Raw genomic sequence first — 25948 nt, forward strand, 5'->3', positions numbered from 1 at the left:
CCCTCCTGTTCTTCCAGAGATGCCTGCTGGCCCACCCCACCTTCTAGCAGCAGCCTCCGCAGCTACAGCCACTGCTACGTGGAACCCACCCCCTGGCATGGATAACAGGGAGGGTCTCTGTCCTAAAGAGAGCACAGTCTTGGGATGCCAGGTACCTATCTGATGGGATGAATCCAATCAGATTCTCCCATTTTGCAACATGAACTAAGAGAAGATAATTCCTAGAGAGTCGCAGACACTAAAACTTAGTAGGTCGGGTAGACTCCAGGACCACAAAAGGGAGATGCAACAGTTAAATGAAGGTAATTGAGAAAAATATTTATCATGATAATAATACAGCAATACCCATTTATTGAGCACATTTTGTGTGCTGCACTGCAGGATCGTGAACTTGTTCCACACTGACAACAGAATCTACGCTTCCATCTCCCCTGTTGAGAGGCACAGGTCAGCTAAGCACTCACCTGGGGCCACACAACCAGCAATCGAAGAAGCCTGTGTTAGTGACACTTTCCTGTGGGTTCCAAGGCACTCTCCCTGGGACTGACCACTCCACTTTGGCGCTGGAGTGAGTTTCTTGACTCCAACAAAGGACACCTGACCAAAACCCTGGGCCTGCCTGGGCCTTCAGCGTGTCTCCAGTCTGGTACTGGATTTCCTTCCCCAAGAATGTGTCTGCCATGGTGACTGATGGCCCTGAAGTTTGTAAAAGGGACCTCGCACATATTCTGGAAGCCAAGGCTGGTGCCTGAAGATTAATCATAAATGACCCATCACCAAAAAATTCAATAGCACAAACTGTCTTCGATGACTTACCGATTGAGGTGCCGCCTTTGATTTATTATAAATGTCAGAGAAAACTTACCAGGGCTTTCACGCTTATGCTCTGATGTTGGTGACACAGCATCACCCAATTTCCCAGAGAAGAGCCCAACCTTGGAAGACTTGAATTCTCCCCAGTGCCGAGCTTTGCAGAGAAGGCTCGCTGATGTGATTAGGGAGAGACTTCTTTTAAATCATACTCAGGTAACTAATTTTTAGAAAATAAGCATTCTTCAAAGTACAGATAACACAAGTGACTGGCAAACATAATTGAATCTTTCTCTGATGATTTAGGAGGTGATGCTGAATGTCACTCCCCTTTATTCAAGACTGTAAAAAAAAAAATCTGGATAATAAAATTAAAGCCTTACATTTGCTTGTTAGAACCTTCTGGGGGTTACCTGGTTGTGGGATGGAGTCCAGACATAAATGTCACCTCTAGTTTCTTGAGCTGTTTATCAGAATCATCCGAGTCACAGTGAATGGTGTAGGAAACTCAGTCCCCTTGGGATTCATCTATAGGAAGGCCCCTCTACCTGTGCCTATATTGACTCCTTTAAGCAGTCAAGACATTTGCTCTGAATTCCAAGGTGGTTGAGAAAATCACAGGGTTTTCATATTTGGGACATAACAGCTCCCACCTAGCAGCAGAACCGGAAGTTTGTGTGTCAGATTTATCCTATCGGGTCTCGTGCTTAATACGTGCTCAATAAATGGTGTTATTAAGGAAATGCCCAAGAGCATGATGGGGGCTCTGAGGAGCTCCTAAATATTCTCACTTGCATGTTTTCCGGCAGATGAGAACTCCATCCGACTCTAGGATGACCCCTTTAGAGAACTACTCAAGCTCCTCTTGATGCGGAAAGAAGGCAGAGAGAACCAGGAGGGAGGCAGGAGGAGAGAAGCCGCAGGTCTAGGACGCTTTGGTGTCCTGGAAATTCACAGGACCTGGGGCAAAAAGCCTTGGATTCCTGTTCTTTGTCCTCTCAGCCATTAGTTAGAAGCAGCCCACTTGGTCACTGGGGGCTCGGAGGCATGGTGTCCTGAGGTGTTTTCAAGAATCTGATCACTTTTCTCCTTCTTTTGTTTTAACTTTTCCTGAGTGGCTCATTTGTTTCCTCTTTCATTCAGCCAGGGTTGACAGGGTGCCTACTATGAGCTTGGAACTGTCGTTGACACTGAAGAAATACCACCAGGAGATGAATCAGACCTGGGCCTGCCTTCCCAAAATGTCTCAAAGGAGAAATGCTGAGCAAAAGCGGACCTTCTCCAGTCCTGAAGGCAGAGGGGAGGAAATTGGGAGAAGCCTTCCTTAGGAGGCGACATTTAAGCTGAGCCCTGGGGACAAGAAGTTAGCATCCTTGCTTTTCCTTGACAAGCACCACAGAGGGCGTCTCACCCTCTCAAACATGTAAAGTCAGCTCTCTGACCTCATTTCCTGCTATCCCACCTGCCCTCATCCCAGTCCATACTAGGATTTCTCCCAGAATAGCATTGTCTCCTCTTGGACCATACAATTGTAGGATCCATGCTGTTCAGACTGAGTCCATGCCACCAACAGGCTCCATCTGAACTTCCTCAAAGTGTGATACATCCTGATTAATTTCTATCGGGGATCACTGTGCTGCATAGTTTGGTCACAAAAATTATTTATAAAAGGATTAGAGTCTTCTTAGGTGCCCAACACTCAACACTGAGAGGGTCTTTCTTTTCCCTATTTGGAAGTGTTTCTGAAACTTCAGTGACGTGTCAACCAAGGAGCCAGACCAGAGAGCACAATGGTTTTTATGCAAGTGGGTTCAGATATCAGGGCAGACTTTGGAAAATTCAAAAGCCTAGTAGGCTGCGCCCCTTGGAAGAGCAAGTAGGCCCGACTCTCCATAATGTCCTCTTAGGAACCGAGTTCCTCAATGAGATGCTCAAAGCGCAAGAAGTAAAATCAGAATCAATAAATGAGATAGAATCAAACCAAAAATCTTCTTACAGCAAAGGAAACAATCAAGAACATGAAGAGAAAACCTACAGAGTGGGAGAACTCTTTGCCACCTGCACCTCAGATAGATCATTAATCTCCAGGATATATAAAAGATATATGAAGAAATAAAAAAAACCTAACACTGAAAACTCAAATAACCCCATCAATAAATGAGCAAAGGAACTGAATAGGTACTTCACAGAAGAAGACATACGAATGGTCAAAAAATACATGAAGAATGTTCAACATCTCCAGCAATTAGAGAAATGCAAATTAAAACTACATTGAGATTCCATCTCACCTCAGTCAGAATGACAATCATCAAGAATACAGGTAACAATAAGTGTTGGCGAGGATGTGGGGAAAAGGCACAATCCTACATTGCTGGTGGGACTGCACATTGGTGCAACCACTCTGGAAAGCAGTGTGGAGATTCCTCAGAAAACTTAAAATGGAACCACCATTTGATCCATTATTCCACTCCTCAGTTTTATACCCAAAGGACTTAAAATCAACATACTTATAGTGACTGCTGTCACATCAATGTTTATAGCAGCTCAATTCACAATAGCTAAGCTAGTGGAACCAACCTAGATCCCTTCAATAGATGATAAATAAAGAAAATATGGTGTATATATACACAAAGGAAATTAATTAGCCATGACAAAAGAATGACTTTATGACTTTTGCAGGTAAATGAATGGATCTGGAGAATATTGTGCTAAATGAAATAAGTCAATTCCAAACAACTAAAAATTGCATGTGCTCTTTGGTATGTGTATGTTAACACACAAGGGGAGGAGGGAAGAATAGAAGTTCCGTGGATTAGACAAAGGAGAATGAAGGAAAGGGAGGGGGTAGGTATAGGAAAGAGAGTGGAATGAATCAGACATAGCTTTCCCATGTTCATATATGAATACACAACCAGTGAGACTCCACATCACGTACAGCCACAAGAATGGAATCCTAATTAGAAAACGTTAAACTCCATGTATTTATACGATATCAAAATACACTCTACAGGGGCTGGGGTTGTGGCTCAGTGGTAGAGCACTTGCCTAGCATGTGTGAGGCACTGGGTTCGATTCTCAGCACCACATAAAAGTAAATGAATAAGGTAAGGGTCCATTAACAACTAAAAGTATTTTTTAAAATACACTCTACAGTCATGTATCTAAAAAGAACAAATTTTTAAAAAATTTTAAAAGGTGGTTGGGGAGTTATATGTGTGAAAGGGAAAGGGAGGAAGCCAGGTTGGGTAAGAGGAGTCATCAGATCCCACTGCAGACCTGACAAAGTCTCTGCTAGACTCTGGAATAAAGACTTCAGAAGAACCAACCATTGGGTGGAAATGACCAGGTTTCCACGACTTGTCAATCACTGGCCCAGGGTTCTCCTGAGAACAGTGTAACCTTGGCTTAAAATTGATGCAGACTTAATGAAGATAACAGCTAGACATTGTCAGCTAACCTCACTTTTTGAAACTAGACAGTGATTCTTTTCTTGAAGAAAGATCTGAGCAGATCATCTCCACATCTGCCACATCGGTAGACATAAAGGAAATGGACTGCCCTGCGGAAGTTTCTAGTCTTAGACTAGATCCTGGCCACACGACTAATATTTTAGCAATGCCTATGATTAAAAAGAAAACATCTTGTACACTGAAAACTTAGAACACTGTTGAAAGAAATTAAAGAAGACTTACGTAAATGGAAAAACATCCCATGTTCATGGATGAGAAGACAATATTGTTAAGGTAGAGTTACTCCCCAAACAAATCCACAAATTCAGTGCAATTCCTATAAAAATTCCAACTGCCTTCGAGCAGAAATGGAAAAGGTGATCCTAAAAGAGACCTGAAATAGCTAAAACAAATTTGAAAAAGGAGAACAATGTTGGGAGACCCTCACTTCCATATCTCAAAACGTACCACAAAGTTACAGGGATCGAAAGAGTGTCACTGATGAGAGAGACATAAATTGATGGGACAGATATGAGAGCCCAGAAATAAACCCAAGCGTCCAGAGTCAATTGGTTTTTCAACAAAGGAGAAAACGATGATCTTTTCAACAAATGACAACAGAACAACTTGGTAGCCACGTGCGGAAGCACGAAGTTGGAACCCCACCCAACACCTACCCAAGAATTAACTGAGGAATGAATAACTCTGTAACAGAACCATAGATGAAAATCTTCTTGAGTTGGATTAAGCAACCCTTTTTAAAATATGGTAACAAAACCCCAAGCAACAAAAGGGTAAAAAGATAAACTGGGCTTCATTGAATCTGAAAAATCTGTGCATCAAAGGATACTATTAAGAAAGTGAAAAGACAACCCAAAGAATTGCATCAAATATTTTCAAATCATAGATCTAGTATCCAGAATCTACAAAAATCTTTTACAACCCAAGCACAACAGACAAACATATCATCTGATTTTAAAATGGAGAAAGGAATTGAAGAGACATTGCTCCCCAAAAAATATACAGATGGCCAGTAAGCACATCGATGCTCAACACCATTAGTCGTTAGGGAACCCAAATCCAATCCACAACAGAAAAGACTTAGATACCCACCTGGGATGACTACAGTACAAAATGGAAAGCATCAAGTGTTGACAGGGACGTGACCAACCTGGAACCCTTCCCTGCGGCTGGCGAGAGGGTAAAATGGTACAGCCACTATGGATACATCTGGCAGTTGCCCAAGAAATTAAAACAAAAGCTTCGGCATGAAACAGCAATTCCACTCCTGAGAGAACAGGAGACACACGCTCAAAGAAAAGTCTGTATACAAATGTCCACAGCCGCATTATCTATAATAGCCGAAAAGTAGGAACCACCCGGATGTCCACCTGTGGGAGAATGGATGCCACAGCATGCGACACTTCCATCCAACGGAACATTCATCACCATGACAGAGAATGGGGTGCTGGTATGTGGCACAGCAGGGGTGGACTCAAGAACTTTTTTAAGTGAAAAAAAAAAAAAAAACAAAACAGGCACCAAAGGCCACCCCCTGTGTGCTTTTTTGTATGGACAAATTTATATGAATGGAGAGTAGATTTGTGAATGACAGAGGCGGGGAGGAGGAACGCGTGGCCTTCCAGGGGAAGACGTTTCCCCTGGGGGTGAAGCAAAGGTCCTGAGGTCAGAGAGAGTGATGGCAGCCCATCTCTGGACACACCAAACACCACCGCAGGGGACACTGGAAAGTGGTTAGATGGATGAGTTTCGTGTCATGGGAATTTTATTTTCATTCAAACATAAGAGAAGAAGCAGCACAGGGACGTGGGAACAGGTCTGGTGAAGTCCCAGAGGCCTGAGGGGCCAGGACCTTGTCATCCCTCCCCAGGCCTGTCTGGTGACTCTCCGTGCCATCTCGCCCTGGCCTCTGGGACTCTGGTGACCGGGTGTCCAGGAGAAGATGGACTAGTGAAGATTTCTGGCCTGGCCCTGTCATCCCCAGCTGACCACCAGGACAGAAAGGGGAAGAGGCACGAGCAGGGGAGAGAGGGAGGAGGCAGGGAAGCCTCCTTTTCTTCTTTTCTTCCTTTTGTCTCCAAAGCCAGGTGAGGAGGATGGAAATGGGGGATGTAGATCAAAATGTAATTTCCCTTACAAGCTGCAGGAGGCCGGGCTGGGGAGGCAGCCTGCCCTGGGGAGCCGCCCGGGTGGCAATAGCTCACCAGCAGCTCTGCACCGAAGCGCGGCTTGTTAAAGGTCAAACGGAGCCAGCGGGGGAGGAGGGTGGGAGTGATAAAGGGACCCGGGACAGAGGGGCCCCTGGGAAGGGCTGGTTCTGAGTCGGAATGTGTCCCAAGCCAGGCAGAGGCCGGTCACTCAGTCAGCAGGTGAGGCCCCAGCTCTCCCTGGGGACGCCTGGGCTGGAAAATGCTGCCTTTGTCTCCGTGACCCAAGAGTTTCCCTGGCCCCATCCAAAGATCAATGGGGAATCAATGCGACTCTGGCTGGTGTACGAAACAATTATCAGAAAGCCAGAGAAGCCACGCTGAGGGCCCCGAAATGCCCACCTGATGGCTGAGGAGTGGCCCAAACACCCGAGTGCCCAGGACTGGCTAATCTAAACCTCCTCCTCTCCTCCTCCCCTTCCTCCTCCTCTCTCTCCTCCTCTCCTCCTCCCCTTCCTCCTCCTCTCCCTCCTCCTCTCCTCCTCCCCTTCCTCCTTCTCTCCCTCCTCCTCCTCTCCTCCTCCCCTTCTCCTCCTCCTCTCCCTCCTCCTCCTCCTCCTCTCCCTCCTCCTCCTCTCCCTCCTCCTCTCCTCCTCCCCTTCCTCCTCCTCTCCCTCCTCCTCCTCCTCCTCTCCCTCCTTCTCTTCTTGCTACACTTCCACCTTGTGCTCCTCCTCCCCATCACCCTCTTCTTCCCCTCTTCCTCCTCCTCCTCCTCTCCCTCCTCCTCCTCCTCTCCCTCCTCCTTCTCCATCACTCCTCCTGTCCGTCAAACTTTGCACACACATCACAGCAGCTGAATCCTCTGGACAGCTTACATAAGACTGCTGTGATTGTTCCCATTTTACAGCCAGCCATGCTGAGGTTCAGAGGGGTTAAGTCGCCGATCCAGGAGCACTCAGCCACTGAGGGCAGACTTAGGCGTGATCCCAACCTGCCCAGCCCCACCCTCCTCAACTGCTTCTCAAAATCCCCAAGCGATTACGGAGTGCCCGCCTTGTGCCCGGCCACAATTTGAGACGCAGACTAAGGTTTCGTCTGTTTCCTCTCTCTCACGGCCTCAGCCTTCTCTCCTTCGCATGGAGGGTCACACTGATGTTCTCACCTAGGAGGGTGGTCCTGGGTGTCAGGTGATAACGTTGCTGTCCCTTTGGGTGACCACATGAGTACACCCTTGGACGTGTGCACCTAACAGGCCGCCCCTCTCTGTCTTTCCTTTGGTCTAGGTGCCTAGTGTTAGCACACTGCTGTACAGACAGCATCCAGGTTCTGACCCGGGACCAGAACAGATCATCTGGTTTGTTTCCTCCTGCAGCAGGAAGCAAAATGTGAAGCCCAGCTGGGCATGGTGGGTGGCAAACGCCTGTCATCCCAGCAGCTCGGGAGGCTGAGGCAGGAGGATCACCAGTTCAGAGTCAGCCTCAGCAAAAGTGAGGCCCTAAGCAACTCAGTGAGACCCTGTCCCTAAATAAAATACAAAATAGAGCTGGGGATGTGGCTCAGTGGTCAAGTGTCCCTGAGTAGCCCCCAAAATAAGAAAAGAATCCTGACGCATACAGGGTGGGGCAAGTTGGGGTAAGAAAATGCAGTGAGGCTGATGATACACAAATTCAGGCGTCAAAGAGAGAAAGCCCAAGCCTCGGCCCCGGACTTCCCCGCATGGGTATACAAGGATCCCTTGCTGATGGCCGTCCTGCCCCCAAGATGCTGAGGGGGCATGTTTACTGTTATGTATCAGTTTTATTATTTGTTTTCAAACACAAAATGCTACTTTCATTTTAACGAAAGTGCAGGGTTTTCTGTGGTCCTCGCTGGGTTATCAGGAAGGGTTGCCCTAGGACATGGGGCTGCAAAACTCTCTCCCCTGGACAGTGGAAGAAAGTAAGGTAGGCAGCAAAGAGGGTGGAGAGAGCGTTGGGAAACGCATGCGCCCCGCGTGCTGGGAGTTACCGTAACAGGTCTTCCACATTCAAAACTTCCAGAGCTTTGATTTATTTGGGCTTTTAAATATGCCTCAATTGCCTTTATAATCGCTCCCTTCTGACCCAGCCACATCTGTGAGACTCGATCTTGCAAACGGCATCTTTGCTAGGGGTTGCTTGACGCTTCTGGTACCCAAGTCACATGTCCTCTGTTCTCCCGTTAGTGCAGCCTCAGTGGCCGGGGCTGCTGACACCGTCCCATCTGAAGCATCTACCGGGAGCCCAAATCTCTCTGCTCCTTTGCCTCCATGCTTTCTCTGAACTTGCAAGAACCTACTCAAGCTGGTGCAGGTGAATCCCGGGAGTGTGGGGTGGTCGGCACCCAGGGCAATTGTCGGGGGGCTGAGCCAGCGCACAATACCTGAGCCTTCCTGCCTCCAAGGGGTCAGAGGGCATTCTGGAGCTCTCTGCACACTTCTGAGCGGCCCCAGTGGATTTGAGCCCTGTGGTCTATAGCAGCAACCGATAGTCATGAAAGTCTTCCTGACTTTTCATCGTTTCCTGATTTCATTCCCCTGTCCCTTTGTCTCTGCTTGCTGGGATCAGTCCCACCAGCCATCAAGTGCCTGTGTCAAGCTCTGCTTTGGGGGATCCAAAATAGGCCCCTGACTACGGTGTTTTCCAGGAACATAACTCGGATGGGAGGCGTATCTTTGGGGGTCAGTCAAAGCAGAGTCCATGGTGGCGAACAGATATGCTAAAAGATTCACCCCAGGCCTGTGACCTGACTCCGTTGTGAGGCTGAATACAAGTTCTCTGTAAAGGCCGCTGTCTTTGCATCCCACACTGGAGTTTGAAATCCCCGGGGCGAGCAAGTGCAGAGAGCTGTGGATCAGGGAGGAGCCCAAAGGAGCTTCCCAAAGGTCACAGGCTGGAATCTTGGCAGTCCCACTGCCTCTGACCCTGGTGATATCAGTGTCCTCGGGCCAAACATACTCCTGGTCCAGGAGTCAGAGGAGCTGAAGAAGAATCCACGGAAGGTGGCCCTACCCGCGGGGAGGGATGTGAGCAGAAACAGCCTGTCTGAGCCACAGAAGCGCCACCCTGCCTATAGAAGGAAAGCCGGTGGCTCTTGCTTCATTTCTACCCTTAGATCTCTCACAGAAATCCCTCTTGCCGCCTTAGAAAAGCACACAGGGAAGAAGAATCCAGAGAATGTCGTCCAGTCTGGCCAAGTCAACCCTTTGCAAAGCACGGGAGTAGGTGAATGATTCCTGCATTATCCAAGATCAAAACTGGGCAAGACTGGACCTTGAGACCAATTGTACTGTGGAAGATCTTAGGATGACTTGCCAACATTGTGAAAAACAGCTTCATCCTTTTCTTACCTGCGGAAGACAGAGCCACTGATTACAGTCCGTGGGGTTGTGCACTGCACAATTCCAGAGCTGTCTATGCACATTATGGATAGAGGATCAGGGTATGAATGGTGCCCCTTTGAACTGGACAATGGGGGTTATTTCCCCACGAATAACCAACCATGCCCACCAATGAGAGCTCAAGCTGGTGCGAGAAGGAGCAAATGTTAGAACAGACCCTCAACTGCTAAGAGGCATCTGGTGCTGATCTGGAGGGCAGCCATACTTGGTCAACCATTAAAGTCTGGTTATTAACAAGGCTGAGCTCATCAGAAGGGAGGGGTCCGGTGAGTTGCAGATAACAGTAGTACAGGCAGGCAAGACGTAAAGTTCAGAGAGGCCCCCCCAAGATGTAGAAATGCCTGACCCTGTTACCAGGTAGGAAGCTGAACCCAGAGGAGCAAAGAGGCAGGCACACTTGTTCCCTGGACCCAATCAAGTCCCCTACTGATCAGAAGCACTCAGCAATCAGCACCCTGCCAAATGAGGTGACGTTAGCTTAAAACCCATGACCGGGAGGCTAGAGGAGTTAACCACTCCACAGCCCACAGACCCACCTCCAAGCAGTGGCCCTGAATTGCAGGGTCTGGTCAGCTTTGGGGTGAAACTTGTAAGATGATGATATTCTCTTCTCTCCAAGTTAAACCTGCTTGAGCTCCCCAACGTGCAGCCCCTGGTAATTATAGCCCTTCCCTTGTCCCGCCCCAATTTTAAAATCAGCCAATCGTGTAGATCGGAACCCGGAGCTCCGCCTATCCGAGCAAAGGGTTGCGCTGCCTTAGGGATAAACAGACAGACCACCGCCTCCCAGGCCCAGGGCTGCTGGCCTGCCAGACGGTTCAGCAGCACGCCCTCCTGCAGAAGTAAATTCTGCCTTCCGGAGCCACTTCCCAGTACGTGTCTGATGGCTCAGGACACCCCGCTATTTCTAACAAACTCAAGCAGAAACTGGTCATTTATTTTCACCTGGGCCCTCCTTCTCTTCTTCATCCAGAAACTAAGCGCTTGCATATCACCAGCAAGGACAGGGCTGAGCTCATTAAATCGCTCATCCCCTCCCTTCTCTGCCAGCCCTAAGATGGCCCCAGAGTCAGCAGAAGTCGTTATCTACTTCATCTGATTTTACAGCAGGCCGCTATTTATTTTTGAAATTCTCTTCCTTGTTGGATAATGGCAACCCAGAAAAGGCTCTATTGATTTCTCAACTGTGGGTCTATCAGGGCTGAGTCAGCCCAGCCCACCGCCAACTGGAATCTCCATTCAGATCTTTATCTCGCCTCTTCAGAGCTTGAGAGTTTAGTTAAGGCAGAAGGGAGGGGTCCTGAGGGTTGCATTCACACTCATAATGAAGCAAAATTAGAAACTGCTTGAGATTCTAGCGTTCTCTGGATTCACGGTGTGAATTACACACAGAGGTCATAGGGAGGCAAAGTTGGCACCTTTACATATGCTTGGGGTCTAGACAGCAGCCACCTGATTTGCAAAAGCAGACAGAAGAGCTGAACTGTGCCCTGACACTGGCACTGGTATACCTGTACCAAAGTGTCCAGCGCCTCAAGTCGGCTCTGGAAAGACAGGTCCTCTACCCTCCCTGTGGCCTCAATAAAACCCACAGTCCTCTGCAGCAAAATCCTGGAGAACAGATTGTCGTTACCCACGCGCGCCCCAGACTCAGTCTTCACACTGAAGGGAGTCTTAAAATCTTGCTTCCTCCAAGAACCTTTCCATCATTTTTAATTCATTTATTCATTCACGGAGCAGAAACGAGAGCAGGAATCACTCCCGCCCTCCCGTCTGCTCTCCTCTCCGACCACCTGCCCGCGCCGCCTATGCTAGGCAATCTGCAGGCTCCAACACGCACCCTGTTGGCACACCTTTGTGGTCCCAGCCACTGCTACAGCAAATCACCAGCTCGCAGGTGTGTTCGGAACATCTTGCCTCTGCGGCAACATCACTCTGGCGCTCCAGAGCTCGATCCAAGGGCCGCGCTGGGGCAAATGCAAACTAGATATGCATTGGAGTTAGCACCTCCTCCTGGGGCGACCCTTGACCCGGGGAGGGCGGGCGCTGCGAGATAAATTCTAAATTCTCCCCTCTTCCATTCTGGGGGGTGGGGGTGGGGCTTTCCATATATATATGTTATATATATGTTTTTATGTTGTTAGACCTTTATTTTATTTATTTATTTATATGCAGTGCTGAGGATCGAACCCAGTGCCTCCTACATGCCAGGCAAGCGCTCTACCACTGAGCCACAATCCCAGCCCTCGGGGGGGGGGGGGGGGGGGGGGCATTTTTGAAGGGCAGCTGCACAAGTCTCAGAAGGTCGCACTGAGTACCAGCACCAGTTGCCCCCGTCAGTGCTGAGCTCAGTTACACACCTCTGGAGCGGCTTTGCCTCCTTCTCCTTTTCCATCTTCCAAACCCCCCTCAAGTATATATAAGCCCCTCTCTCAAACTCCGCTCTGGCGGGAGAATCTGAGCTAAGATCTCCATTCCCTGCCCCACACTTGGAAACGTACTGCCAATCTCTACAAAGGAAGCCTGAGGTCCTAATCCCATTCTCCCCACCCGCTAGACGCAGCTGATTGGTCCAAGCATGAATGCTTGACAGGCGCTGAAGCCAATCAGATTTTACTCCTCCCTGGAAATTCAGAATCCGACGCCCTCCAATCTCTGCAGGATGTTGAGTAGAAAGCATTATAAAGCCTGGTCTGGGAACTTTCCTAGGCTGTGGGGTAGAGAAAAATCAGTCTGCAAGAGAAAGAAAAGAAGAGCACCCCACTTTGGAGAGACAGAGGGAAACTGCCAGTTTCTAATTTTGGGTTCAAATTCCTTATTAACCTAATTTCCCTTCCTACCCTTGAGCTCTCTGAGACTCTCTTTGCAATAAATTCATTTTTTTCTGCTTATCTGAGCGTGGAGGGGTGTTCTGTTATGTGCAATAACGTGCTCTTTAAATCGGCACATTTCGCATGGCGGGAACCGTGTTAAGTTCTGGGTGTGCACCAGTCTCTGCCTTCAGAGAGATTAGCATCTAAGTGACAAGCAGTTCATCCGGAGTCCCTCATCACTGCATTGGTAATAAGAGCAAACAGTTCCTAATCATAAAACACGTGTTCGGTGCTTTACATGAGTCAGATCATTTCACTCTTCACGGAAACAGTTGGTTTCTTTAGTGTTAGGGACAGAGCAGTAAATAATAGCATCTCAGGTGGTGATGAATGTTGTGAAGGAAATAAATCAACTGATATGATAGAGAAAGAGTAGCTGGAGTGGAGAGAGTGGATGGAGCCATTTTAGATGGAGAGGGGACATGGTTAGGGAGATTCTCCAGCTGATGAGACTGGAAGGCCAGGAAGGAAATAGATGCAGGCAAACACACAGAGGAAGGTCATGCTAGGCAAAGAGGAAAGGTGAGGTGCAAAGGCCCTGAGGCAGGAATGGAATGAGGGAATAGACGGAGGACGGAACTCTAAGCAGGCAGCTCTCCCTGAGCTGGGACCCACATCTCTTTTTCTCAGGTGTATAGTGAAGTTTTTAAACTCACAGCATGGTGAGTTTATAAGTATACTCACATTTAGGGTAGTTGGTGGCTAGCTGCCCAGGGAGTTTTTTTTTGTTTGTTTGTTTTTTTAAATATCCATGTTTAAGCAACTCCCTCAGAGATTCGGCCTGAAGGGAAACCCAAGCTGTTTGTTTTAGTGCCCTAGCGCTCCTGATACACAGGGAGGGTGGAGAGTGACTGGACTAGATGGGTCTCGTGCAGTAGAATTGACATAGGAAGGAAGCAAGAGCCAGCTCAGTGGGAAAGAGGTGTGTGGGCCTCTTGTAAGCCTTGCTTCCCAAGGTTGTCCTGTGTATCCAGGCAACAGTCTCCCAAAGGCGGGCTTCTGGAAACGGGTGACAGTATGGACGCTCCCCAGCCTGGAAGTCCTCCCTCGTAAGAGCCTGTGAGTGTGGCCAGACCACCTCCCACCCCCAGACTGGGGAGACCCACCTCTCTGCTTCTGAGTCCCGTTTCCCCACCAAGCACGAACCACACGACGTGTGTATTTGCCCACCCGACACAAAGCCACCCCGGCAGGGAGTGGGTCCTTCTCCATTTAGTCGCCAGTTCTTCCACGTGGTCACCCTTGACTTTGCCCAACTTGCCTTCAGAACCTCCATCCCGGGGTCCCCTCCATCCTGAAAATGATAACCCTGTATTTTAATCACACTTAGCTACGGCTGCTTCCATGGTCTGGGAACTCTGCCTTTGCTGTTTGTTGATTCATTCTAGAACTACCTTGTAATCACCTCTCTGTGACCCTCACCACCCTGAGGGTCACAACAGCCAAGAAAAGTCCTCTCCTGGGCCTTAGGTCACCCTGCGAGGCCACTCTGAACTCCCTGCTAAGAGAGAGGGTGGGAACCCAGGGGGGCTGGGAGGGCATGGCGGGGGGATTTCCCTTAACCCGCGAGAAGCGGGGTGGTCTGGATGGAGTGGTGGCAGTGTGCTGGCGAGAAGACACTCAGATCCTGCATGTTTTTTTAAATAGTTTGCTCAATAAAACTCTCCTGATGGTACACTTGGTGCACGACAGACTCCGTAGAATAAAAATGCGACTTCATAGGCTTCGCTCTGTGAAGACGGCGCCACAAAGCAACGTACTCAGCCACCCCCTGGACCCTCCTGAACTGCCCTTTGCTAATGTCTCTACCTCCACCCATCCCGAGCCAACCACTGACGTGCTTCCTGTCCCCACAGATGCACCCGGATCCTCTAGAACTGGGTGGCAATGGCGTCAAAGTGCCAAAACTCAGCAAAATGCTTTGGGGATCTGCCCTCGGGCCCGCAGCTCACAAGCTCCTCTTCACTTTTGAGCAGTCGTCATCCATCAGCTGGAGAAACCATTGACCTGTTAACGGACATTTTCATTCATTTCCAGATTCTGTATGTATCCTGAAGGTAGAGCTGCAAGAACTTTCTGGAGAGGGAGCAGAATCGTGGAAGGCTTCGCTTGATCAACTCCGAGGGAGGAGTTGCCGATCGCTGGGGCGGGGAACGCCCACCGTAGGTCAGGCCCAGGACCTCCCCCGCAACATGCCACCTGTCATGGAGCAGGGAACTCAATAAACGTTTGTCAAAGAAAAGACGGGGGCAGGGGACATGGGATGCTGCTAATTCAGATCCCGAGCGCCAGCCCAGCTACACTGTCCTCTCGTCCACATCCCCTCTCACTCCGCAGCCAGCAGGCAGAACCGTAAAGAGACTCCTCCGGCACAAAGGAGATAGAAGGAAGAATCAATTAGAGCGAGATGTCTTGTTCCCCAATGGTCTCTGAAGCCTTGCTCTCTCCCCAGCAAGGAGCTGAATGCCCAACTGTCCTCTTCATTTCCAAACCATAAGTTTCCAAATTACTCTGCCTGGCGGATCCACTGGAGATCTAAGATCCACTTCACCTCTGAGAAGTCCCCTCCTCCCCCATGAGTCCTGGTTGCTTTTTCCAGACACCGGTCTCTCTAACCCCTCCGCCTTGCCAGGAGTGAGCCCTAATGTGAATGGTTACTAAAATGCTCACACATCAATTTTCTTTTTTTTTTTTTTTTTTTGCAAAGGCAAAAAGACATAAAGAATCAAAACGCAAAAGAAATAAATACAAAGAGCCAGCGCAGAGAGGACGCCCAGCCTCGCTAGTACTCAAAGAAGTGGAAGCATCAACCATCTCCAGAGAGAGACTATTTTCTACCAAATTGGCATGATTAAAACGAATGCAAATGAGCCATCGTTGGCAGGCATATGAGGACACAGACAGCAATGTACTTCGCTGGCGGAAGTGAAAATTAGTACGACTATTCTGCAGGAAGCTTAAAAGATGGTCCTAATCTTTGATCCAAAAATTCTACATCTAGGAATCTGTCCCAAGCAAATGGTTGAGGATACCTAAAGAAGTTCATGCAACCATTACCTAAAATAGGAAATGGGACCAGAAAACTGAACATGAATAACTTGTGGAACCACCCATCAACCGAAGGTCAATGCATAGTGTATATTCACACATCGAAACATACAGCCCCCAAAATGAGTGGACTGGTACTACAGCCAACAACCTGGAAGATTCTTTCAAATGTAGCATTGAAAGATTTAAAAAGTGTCTCCACTGATACTGAACGGGTAGGCAGAGGCACCTCCTTGGGCAGGGTGGCTGCTGGGCTCCTGCCCTTGCCTGAGGCCTCCCTCCTTTTTCCTTCCTCCTCCTATTTTAAGCCTGTTTTTCTTTTTAAAGAAATCATTGGAACATCCATCGTATTACACCATTTGTGGGAAACAGAAATTTATTAAGAAACAGCTCTGTGATGGCAGAGAAGAGCAGGACAGAAGGAAGAGTCCTGGGGAAAAGTCTCTGAGGTCTCTGGCAGGTGGGGGTGGAGGAGAGTCCTGGAGCACCCAGATGCGCTCCTGGGCCGAATCCGGTCCCAGAAGCTTGAGCCAGTGGGCAGCCTCACTTCCAAAGCTGAGTCCGCTTGCGGATGGACGGATGCTCAGAGCTCGGGGTCTTCTGGCTGTCCATCGGGCTGTGTCACGTGGGCACAATCTCTGGAACCACGCTATTGGGGAGCCTAGGGGGTCTGTGGCATCCGTCCACTGGAGCCACCCTTCTTCTCGAGGCGGGCCCGTGGACGCACGGAAGGCAGCAGCAGAGTCGTCGAAGGCAGGTGGCGATCCTCCTGGTGACCCGCCTCCAGCCCCTGCCTCTGTCGTGGGCTGGCCCCGTGGAGGTGCCCTGGGAGGCCGAGCTGCCTCCTTCTGCTTCCCGCCTACCAGGGCTGGGCCCAGAGTCCTGCTGGGAGGCTAGCCTGGGAGCGGGTGTCTTCTCCTGGAGGAAGCGCAGAGGAATGGCCGGCACGCTGGCGCACGCAGCGTCCTTCCGGCCTGAGGGTTTGGCCTCCTTGGGCTGCTGCGGCTCATGGGGCAAGAGAAGGGCAGGCTCACTGGTGCACCTGTTGGGGTGGACACTGGGAGGATCCACCGAGGGCCCTGGGCGAGGCCCAGCCACCCGGCGACGCACAGGCTTTGCCTGGAGCTGGCAGCCTGCCCCCTGGCTTCTCTGGTGCTGCAGGAGAAGGTAGGTGGCCATGGCTTCATCGAATTGGCGGTTGGCCAGGGACACCCAGGTGTTGTAGGGGTCGAAACCCATGTCAAACATCACGGTCATGATGGCGGGGTCGGGCCGCTGGGGGAGTGGCTGGCTGGGATGACTGGGTGAAGGGTCCTGGCCCTGGCTCAGCCATGGGTGCCCCATGACCTGCTCGAGGGTGGGCCTCTGTGTGGGGTCCACCGTCAAGAGTTGCTGAATGAGGCTGCGAGCTCCCGGGGACACATGCAGGGGGATGTCGTAACTTGCCTGCAGGACCAGATCCAGCAGCCCCTTACTGGTGCTCGCCATGAACGGCCTTCTCCCCGTGAGCATGAAATAAAGAGTGACGCCCAGGCTCCAGACGTCTGCAGGGGGGCCCTCGAATCCCTCGCGCCGGATGATTTCAGGGGCGAGGTACAGGAGAGTGCCCCTGAACCCGGTCAGCAGCTGCCCAGGCGTGATGCTGGTGCTCAGGCCAAAGTCGATGAGCTTTATGTGGCCCGTGGCATCCACCACGAAGTTCTCCGGCTTGAGGTCGAGGTGCGCCACGCCCTTCTGGTGGCAGTAATGCACGACCTGCACCATCTGCCTGAATGCCCTGCGCACCTTCACCTCCGGTAGGCCACCTTCCCGCGGGATGCGAAGCCGGAGCTGCCCGCCCTCCGCGTACTCCATGACCAGGTACATGTGGCGGGTGGTCTCGATGACCTGGAAGAGCTGGATTATGTTCCGGTGTTCCAGGGACATCAACCATTCCCGTTCGCGGAGCACAGGCTCGTGCTCCTCTGTCTTCGGCACAACTTTCACCGCCACCTTGACCCCGGTCAGGAGATGGCGGGCCAGCAGCACCTGGCTGAAGCCCCCCTCCCCGATGGGCCTCAGGACACAATAATGGTCGGTGAGGGCCGACTCGAAGCAGGAGCCGGGCCCCTGCGCCTCTACACTACTCTCACTACACTCTCTGCGCATCCTAAGCCGGAACACCAACTGAGGATGCTATCTAAAAAAAAAATAACAAACCCAAACAAAACACCAAAACCAACAAACAAAAGGCAAAACACAAAACAAACAAACAAAAACAAAAACCCCAAATCAAAAAACCAACAGCAAACCACCGCAAACACCAACCACCGACCACCGACCACCAAACGCACTAACTACCTGGGAGTCCGACAGGTCACCACCAAGAGCTTCCTGTACTTAATGGACAAAGCCCACCCTCGGCCACTCTCTTATATACCCGGGGTTTGAGGTGACCTCACAGTGGCTCCTTGTGAGGTCAGAGCAAGAAATGTCCCAGTTGAGCCTGGGCATAGCCTCACTCTGGGGCCTCCTGCACCCTGTTGACTTGCATGATATTAAGAAGGAAGGACCCAGGAAGCTTTCTGTGTCCGTGGGTCATGGAGACTGATATTTACATGTTTAGAGATGAAAACCGGTTGGAGGTTTCAATGGTCTTTCCATTTGCTGCCTGAAAATCTGTAATAACTTTCAGATTTTAAAGACCTCATCATGTCTACACTCAAAGTATTCAGTTCCCCTGACTTCCAACTCACAGTGCTTGGGGCCCACTCATGTCGGGATGCTATCACAGCATGCTCTGCTCCCTGAGATGCTCTGGAGCTAGGCCTTAACACCTATGGGGTTGAGAGGGAGGGAGCGTTCATCATCATTTCCCCACAAGATTCTCATCAGATTTCTCCCTGGAAACCCTGGAACACACAAAAGGCGGTGTGTGGATGTGTTCAAAGCCATGAGGGATCCAGTACAGAAGCAGACAATCCCAGAGCAAGCAAAAGTGTCCTCCCCATTAGGAGAGGGAAGGGAGGCATTGCCACACACCAGGGTCCCTTCCTGCTGCTCTTAACAGAACCCCTTGGACTGGGTGATTGATTGAAGACAGAAATCCCCTTCCCACATTCTGGAGACTGGCAGGTCCAAGAAAAAAAAAAAAAAAGAAGAAGAAGAAGAATATAAAGAGTAAGATTCCATCACATGAAGTTCAAAAGTAAATAAAATTAAACTGTAATTTTAGAAATGCAAACACAAGTGGTAAGAGTCTAAGGAAAAAACAGAAAGAGGTTTCAAGCCCAGAGCACAGGCCTGTGATCCCAGTGACTTTGGAGGCTGAGGCAGGAGGACTGCAAGTTGGAGGCCAGCCTCAGCAACTAAGTAAGGCCCTAAGGACTTAAATAACAGGACTGGATGTGGCTCAGTGGTTAAGCGCCCCTGGGTTCAATCTCTGGTACAAAAAATAATAACAGTGATTTCAATAAAAGGTAAGATGGTGATTCACTCGAGGGAGGAGGGAAGCTCCACCTGTCTTGGCAAAGTCTAATCTTGAGTCTTGAGTAGGGGTTTTGTGAGTTCTCAAATTGCTATTGTTCTCTCTGTGTGCCTGGCAATCCCTGGTGTTTTCATTGCTAACGAAGCTCAGAGAAGGAGATGCTATCTTTCAAAGTTTATAAAGGAATCATCTCTGAATTTGTTGACAGACACCGTGAGAGAGATACAAAGAGATAGAAAGAGATAAAGCAGCCTGAATTTGGGGGTCCCTCCTCTGAATTGAGAGTGATTTCCTCTTTCCCAGAGCAGACACAAAAAGGTCATAGCCCTGAGCTCATTGGGGTGCCCAGAAGGTTGAGAATGGAGATGGCCCCTCCTCACTCCCTCTTGGGGACAATGACATCTACTCTGTACCTCACCTGGCTTCTGCTTCTGTAAATCCTAACTGCTGCTCAAAATGCACAAAGTTCACTTTTTCTTTTTCCACCTTTTGCCTCTTTCTCATCCAAGCAGGTGACTGAATCCAGCCAGGTGGGATCCAGGCGGGATTCCTGGGCCTGTCTGCTGGTAACAGAGACAGAGAGAGGCAGAGAGAGAGACAGATAGAGATAGAGAGGGAGAGAGACATGGAGAAACAGAGATCTAGAGAACAAGTCACAGAGAGACAGAACAGGTGACAGAGCTCCCCGGAGCGCTGCTTGTCACCCTAACTAGACAACATGCTGGGTAGGGGCGAGGTGAGGGGTGGAGAGGAAGCAAACACCAGGCGAGCAGGGGCCACCGACGGAGCTCATTCTACAGGCTCAGCACCATCCTGGACTTGGGAGCAGAATAGGAAGGAAAGCCATCTGGCTTTACACTCCAAGTGAGAGAGAGGTGGTAGGTAGCAGGAAAGTCAGTCCTTTGGGGGGATAAGAGGAAAATCTGAAGCCACACAGGACATAAAAAATGAAATGAGGGTGTTTCTTCCTGTGTCACTGTTTCTAGGCCAGCTGATTCAGCAGCAGTGCGAAACCACCTGGTATCCCCAAAATACAAACTGCTTCCTTCTTCCCGGAAGTTCAAGAATAATATGTCAGTGCATCTCACATCCTCCAGACCCCCATGCAAACCCGGCTCCCCCTGGTCCAGGGGATATGGTGGGGTTGTAACATGAACTGTTCTCTTCAGGCTGAGGCTTATTATGGCCTCTGATGCAGAAGCTGAAGTGTTCATTTCCAATCATTCCTTACCCAAACTCAAACAGCGATCCCAATAGAGAGGGTTAGACAATATCCTGAGGGTTTTAAAAAGCACCAAATGCCTAACTTGCAGGAATTCATTTTGTTACATAACCTAATAGGTAGGATTGTAGGATGTTAGTGATATTTCCACTTGACCCAGGGGAAGTGGAAGAAGGGACACGAGAAGGTACTTGGCCAAGGTCACAGAGATGGTCGGTGGCAGAATCGTAAGCCCTGTGCTAAGCAGCCTCACCCCGGACTCTGGTGCAGGTCTGGGTCTCTGAGGAACATTATTTTGCTGCTCTGTTTGCTCCTGAAGCAGAGAGAGGGAACTTCAGGCCAGGGAGGCGGCATTAGGACAGAACTGGGGACTTTTTCTCTGGTAGCAATTGCGGGGCCGAGAGGGGTGGTCGGGCATCCGGAGGCCCTGGGGATGGGCATCTATTCTGAAGTGTCCACACCCCACTTGCTGGTGGAGATCGCTGGGAAGGGGCTCAGCCAGGAGTCCCTGGGCTGCATCGTGTCACTGGAGTATGGCTTTGATTTGGTCCATCACTTAAGACCTTAGATTCATTGCCCCCGGCATCAGGAGGAATCCTGGGGACAGCAGATGTCACACCACTGGGTGTTTCCTTGCCCCCAGTCAGTGGCGAGACGTCCACTGTCTCCATCAAATCCCTTCTCGGGCCACAGTGCCAAGAATCTGTGGCTCATTCTTCTGCTTCTGAGGGTGGCCAGGTAGTTGTCAGTGAGACAGGCTTCGGGGAGCTAAATAAAACGGAGGACGAAGACGGTTCTGAAAACCACCACTTGTTGTGAACTGCTCGCTACCTGGCAGACTCTGTGCTTAACGCGCTGCCCCGAGTATCACATTAAAATCTCAACAGAAACCTAAGGAGCACTTGCATTTAGCAGCTGGTGAAGAAACAGAGCGGAGGTGATGTCCCTATGCTACAAAGCTGGTGAGCAGGGGGCTTGGAGTGGGAGCCCCCATCTCTGTTCCCAGTGGTCTGTGCTCTTAGTATCACAGGACACTGCTTCTGAAATGGGTTGAGAAGGTCACACCCATTTAAAAATTAAATAGATGGTAAGAGAGAAGGAGGGGAGGGGAGATCAGTTAACAGATTTCATTGTGTGTGGTGAAATGTGCGCAAACATCAAACAAACATGTGCATTTCTCACTGTGTGTGTATGCACAAACACACATCACGTAAAATGTATTTATTACTATTGATTATGGTCAAAAAAGCTTTGGGAAACACCGCCTGGGGGGTCTTCAGTGTCTTCTCGCTTTCAAATAGATGCAAGGAGTTGTCTGAGCTGTCCAGGGTACTGAAAATTCAATTATCAGTACGTGGATCCTGTCCCCAAGGAACCTAAGACCAGTGGAAGGGACAGACTCACACAATGTCGTGACAGGCGGCTCACAAAGCTGGAAGCAAAAGCTGAGTCCAGTGTAGGAGGAGAACTCAGAAAGGTTTGCCGAGAGGTGTCCCCAAGAGCTGAGTCCTGAGGTTGTCCAAACACCTAGGTAACGAGGTTCCTGGGAGAGCAAGTTGCCCTATCATTCATATGAAATGGGGGCAATCTGGATGAATTAGGAGTCCTTCCTATCCTCACTTCCTTGTAATGCAATGGGTATTTATTGAGCACTTACTATGTGCTGACCGACCTGATTCTGCTCTTCATTCACAACGATGATACAAGGCAGGTCCAGGATCAGGACCTCCAACTTACAGATGAGGATACTGGGCTTAGGAAGGTGAAGTGTTGTGTTGAAGTCCACAGATCTGAAAAGGGCAGGGCCCGGATTCATAGGCAAGCTGAGCAGCTCAGAGTGCATTCTGTAACTCTGTCTTCGAAGAGTTTAGAGAGAGGGGTAGAAAGCAGGAGAGACTCCACAGGAATGAAGCAGAACTCAGGGACAGTAAGATCGTCGCTCTGTGAACACAGTCCCCACAAGCCTGTGAGGTTGGCACAGTTACTCCATTCTACGGGTAAGCACAGGGAGACTCACAGTGGTGCAGCATGTCCTTCTCTGCAGCCACGTCCACACCAACTCCAGCCAGGGGTCCCCCCCACGCAGGCCCCCAACTCTCTGCTCCAGAGTTGAGAAACCCCTTTTGTCCCCAGACTCAGTGGGGAAGCCTCAGCTGCTGGGCTACCTGATGAAGCACCTGACTCTTCCCTGGGAAATGTGGAGGCCATGCCCCAGGAGCCCCGAGCCCCAGAGAAGACGAGACCACTAATTAGGTGGCTGTTCTGGTGTCTGCCCAGACTCCTGCAGACAGATGGGAAGGAGATGGGAATCCCAAATCCCTCTGTCTTTCAGGGCATTTCTAAAAAAATGGTGATGGAGCCTGTCTCTGGCATGAGAGAAGGGGGGCTGCAGAGGGAAAGAGGTTGGCAATGGAGGTGGAGGGAGGGCCCCCTTTCCCCTCGAGAGGAGCGAACACGGAGAAGCACTTCACAGACCTAGTTTTAAGTCCCAGGAGGAGGCCGTGTTAAGCATGGGCTTTGTAGCATGGGAAGAGCCCGAGTCTGGCACGGGAGCCTGGCTCTGGCGTCTTGGTCCCACCTCCTAGTCGCCATGCTCATGTAAAAAATGCCCCACCTACCCTGAGACAGTACAGTGCAGTTGGTGCCAGGGCCTGTCCCCAGGTGCCAGTTTTCATAAGTAACTTCAAAACCATCCTCAGAGGTAAATGGGTCCATGATCCCCATTCTACAGATGAAGAAACTGAGACTCACTAGCAACTCAGCTTATAGGTGGAAGATTTAATGCTTGAACCCCCAAAAGGTAAGCCCTTAGCTACCATTTCATGCGGCCATAGGAAAAGCAAGCTTGCTGAGCACCAGTCGGACCCTGTGGCCTCATGAGATCCTCCTAATGCGGGTCTCCTCAGCCCCATTTTACAGATGGAGCAATTTGAGGGACTGAAATCTGCAGCAGTGTGTGCACGGCCCCACACAGGGGACTCGATTGGATCCCCGGTCAGGCTAACTTCTAAGCTCACGCACATTGCCACCCTATGTGAACCCCAAAGGGTGGTTCCCCTTTCTGGTAAATCACCAAAACCCCTGGGGAGAGTGTTAAACATTCAGACTTCGTTAGTGATGGTCTGGAGAAGGTTCTAGAAACGTGCAGCTTGAAGTACCCCCAAGGTGATTCTAGGTATGAGTTACTTTCCAAAAGTGATGTGTTAGAATTATGTAAGATAATAAAGGAATGCATTGGTAAACATCGATCTGCTATAAAAGTCTGTAAAGCATAATAGTAATAATAACAATGTGCTCATTAATGGCCAGGATATATGCAAGGTTCTGAAGAGAGTCATTCCTGGAGGAAGAGCACAGTACCTGACCTCATGACGCTAGCCATCCAGTAATTGAAATAAAGCATGTTTTGTTTGTTTCAGAACCGAGTTTCCAGTGGAACATGCCAAGAACAAAGGCGCCCATTCATGCTACTGTCCACAGAGAAAGCTGGTAGACTTTCAATTGCCCATGTTAGCAGAGCACAAAGGGACCTAAGTGTGTGGATTCCTTGAATCATCCTGTCCGAGGGTGGGGAAGGGCTGGTGAGTGTTTGAACCAGGATGGAGGTGGCAGGCTGTATTGGACTATCGGCTTAGCGCCCAGACACAAAATGTGATACAATTGGCAAAAGAACATTAGTGGAATTGCTGGTTCTCTGACAATGTATAGAAACCGCCTAGTTACCACCAAGATACGCGAGAAGTCCCAACACATACAACTATAAGCAATTTAGCATTAACTCAAATTGAACTGCATCTGCCTGGCTCCTGTACTGCTTCCCTGTCCGTGGTGATGATGACATTGCATTTTTAGGGACATATGTTTCTCTCTCCTTGCATTGCTTAATTCATTCTACACCTTGCTGGTGTTGCCTGTCAGTCTACTGTAATTCATGGAAAGCCAAATTAAAATAACATTATTTTTGTCCCTGGTCCTTGTTGGGAGCTCTGTGGGTTGACAATGAAAACCTTTTCCAAATTATCCAGTGGGTTTCCCCAGCACCCCCTTGGATATCTAAAGTCTGAAGATCCAAGAGGAGGGTTTCAGAAGCCTGTATTTTTAACAAGGTCCCCCAGGAACAGGTTCAGGAGACACAGAGAGCATCAGAAGACTCATTCACTCATTCCACGATTATTTCCAAAGCACCCCTGTCCCCTGCCAGGATTATGCTAACAGACGAGATCCCCATCCTCACTGGGTCAAGCGAGGACCGTGAAGTGCCATCAACCGTCCAGGAAACGCAAGGGTCAAAGGACATGTGAGCTGCCAAGGAGAACAGGATGGTATGAAGATCAGCCCAGGGCAGGGGTGAGAATTCAGGTGAGCCGGGGGAGGGGAGAGAACTCTGAGTAGGAAAACCACACAGTTCAGGAAGGCCTAGGACAGAGGCAGCCAGGACCCAAGGAAGAGGAGTGGGGTGGGACTTCAGCCTGTCAATCAAAGTGGAGAGGACACAGGGCTCAGGAGGAAGAGGCCAGGCTAGCAAGAGCGAGGGGCTGAGATTTGATCTCGAGGGCAGGAAGTGGCGTGGCCTGAATTTACCACCTCAAACGCATCGGGCCTCCTCCCACACACGGACGGCCCCAAGACGTCACTCTGCAGAAGCCAAGAGCTCATTCTGTCCTGGAATCGCAGGAGGCAAATTCACCAGGAATTGGGGCTCTCCAACCTCCAGCTCCCTCCCTGGTCCCCTCACCCCAGAGGCCAAAGCCTCCTTCAAAGTCGAACAGGTGGTCACAGGTCAGAAAGGGAAAACAGATCAAGGTGGTCCCTGTCCCCCGCTTCCTGCCACCCTGTCAACTGGACGGCAGCAGGAATCAGGCTGTCAGCCGTGTTCTCGGAGAGCAAAGTGATCAAGAGACTGTCGCACAGTCAACTCTCCAGAGGGGCCTGTGGGGGGCCCTGGAGGAACGGACATGCTAGACCAGGCCGAGTCTGCGGGCCACACAGGCTCAGGGGCTGTGGTGATGGACGCCCTCCTGTGTCTGCCCAGCGTCCAGCCTCTTCTTCTGGTTGGGCAGGGCTGACCCCATCCCTGGCTCCGAGGCTGGGAATGGTCCAGACTGGCTGGTTGGGTGTTCGTGTTACCCTGGCCTGAAGATGGGATTCCTCCATTTGGTTTCATCACAAGAAGACAGCCTGCCTGAAAAGGAGGTGACAGTGAACAACTAAGAGCTGAGGTATGGGGAGGGAAGAGTGTGGGGAGGGGGACATGGAGGATGCCATTTGGCCTATGATCTGGCTGGAATTACCAATGGTTCCATTGTATGAAAAATCAAATAACTGACACTTTGGCTAATTCTCTGTGAGCCGGCTTCCTGCGTCTTGCCACCTGGTGTCCCAGCTCTTCCAGGTGCACTTCCGCTTGTTCCTCAAACTCTCGCTGCATTTCCTTTCGGCAAACTTTGGAAATGCAGCCCGTGGAAGTGGGTCTAAAGGGCGACCGGCTCTC

The 25948-nt window shown here is 50.1% G+C and overlaps 1 protein-coding gene across 1 annotated transcript; it reads right to left on the reverse strand.

Annotated features, from left to right (window-relative positions):
- Positions 1-16390: 16390 nt before the first annotated feature.
- LOC306667717 (sperm motility kinase 2B-like) lies at positions 16391-17917 on the reverse strand (the record flags this gene model as incomplete). The annotated part of the gene is made up of 1 exon (XM_079150421.1): positions 16391-17917. One exon carries the CDS (start codon positions 17915-17917, stop codon positions 16391-16393), a length of 1527 nt encoding a protein of 508 aa, XP_079006547.1.
- Between the last annotated feature and the right edge of the window lie 8031 nt (positions 17918-25948).

The sequence above is a fragment of the Sciurus vulgaris genome, assembly GCF_902686455.1.
Source record: "Sciurus vulgaris genome assembly, chromosome: 8".
Lineage (NCBI taxonomy): Eukaryota > Metazoa > Chordata > Mammalia > Rodentia > Sciuridae > Sciurus > Sciurus vulgaris.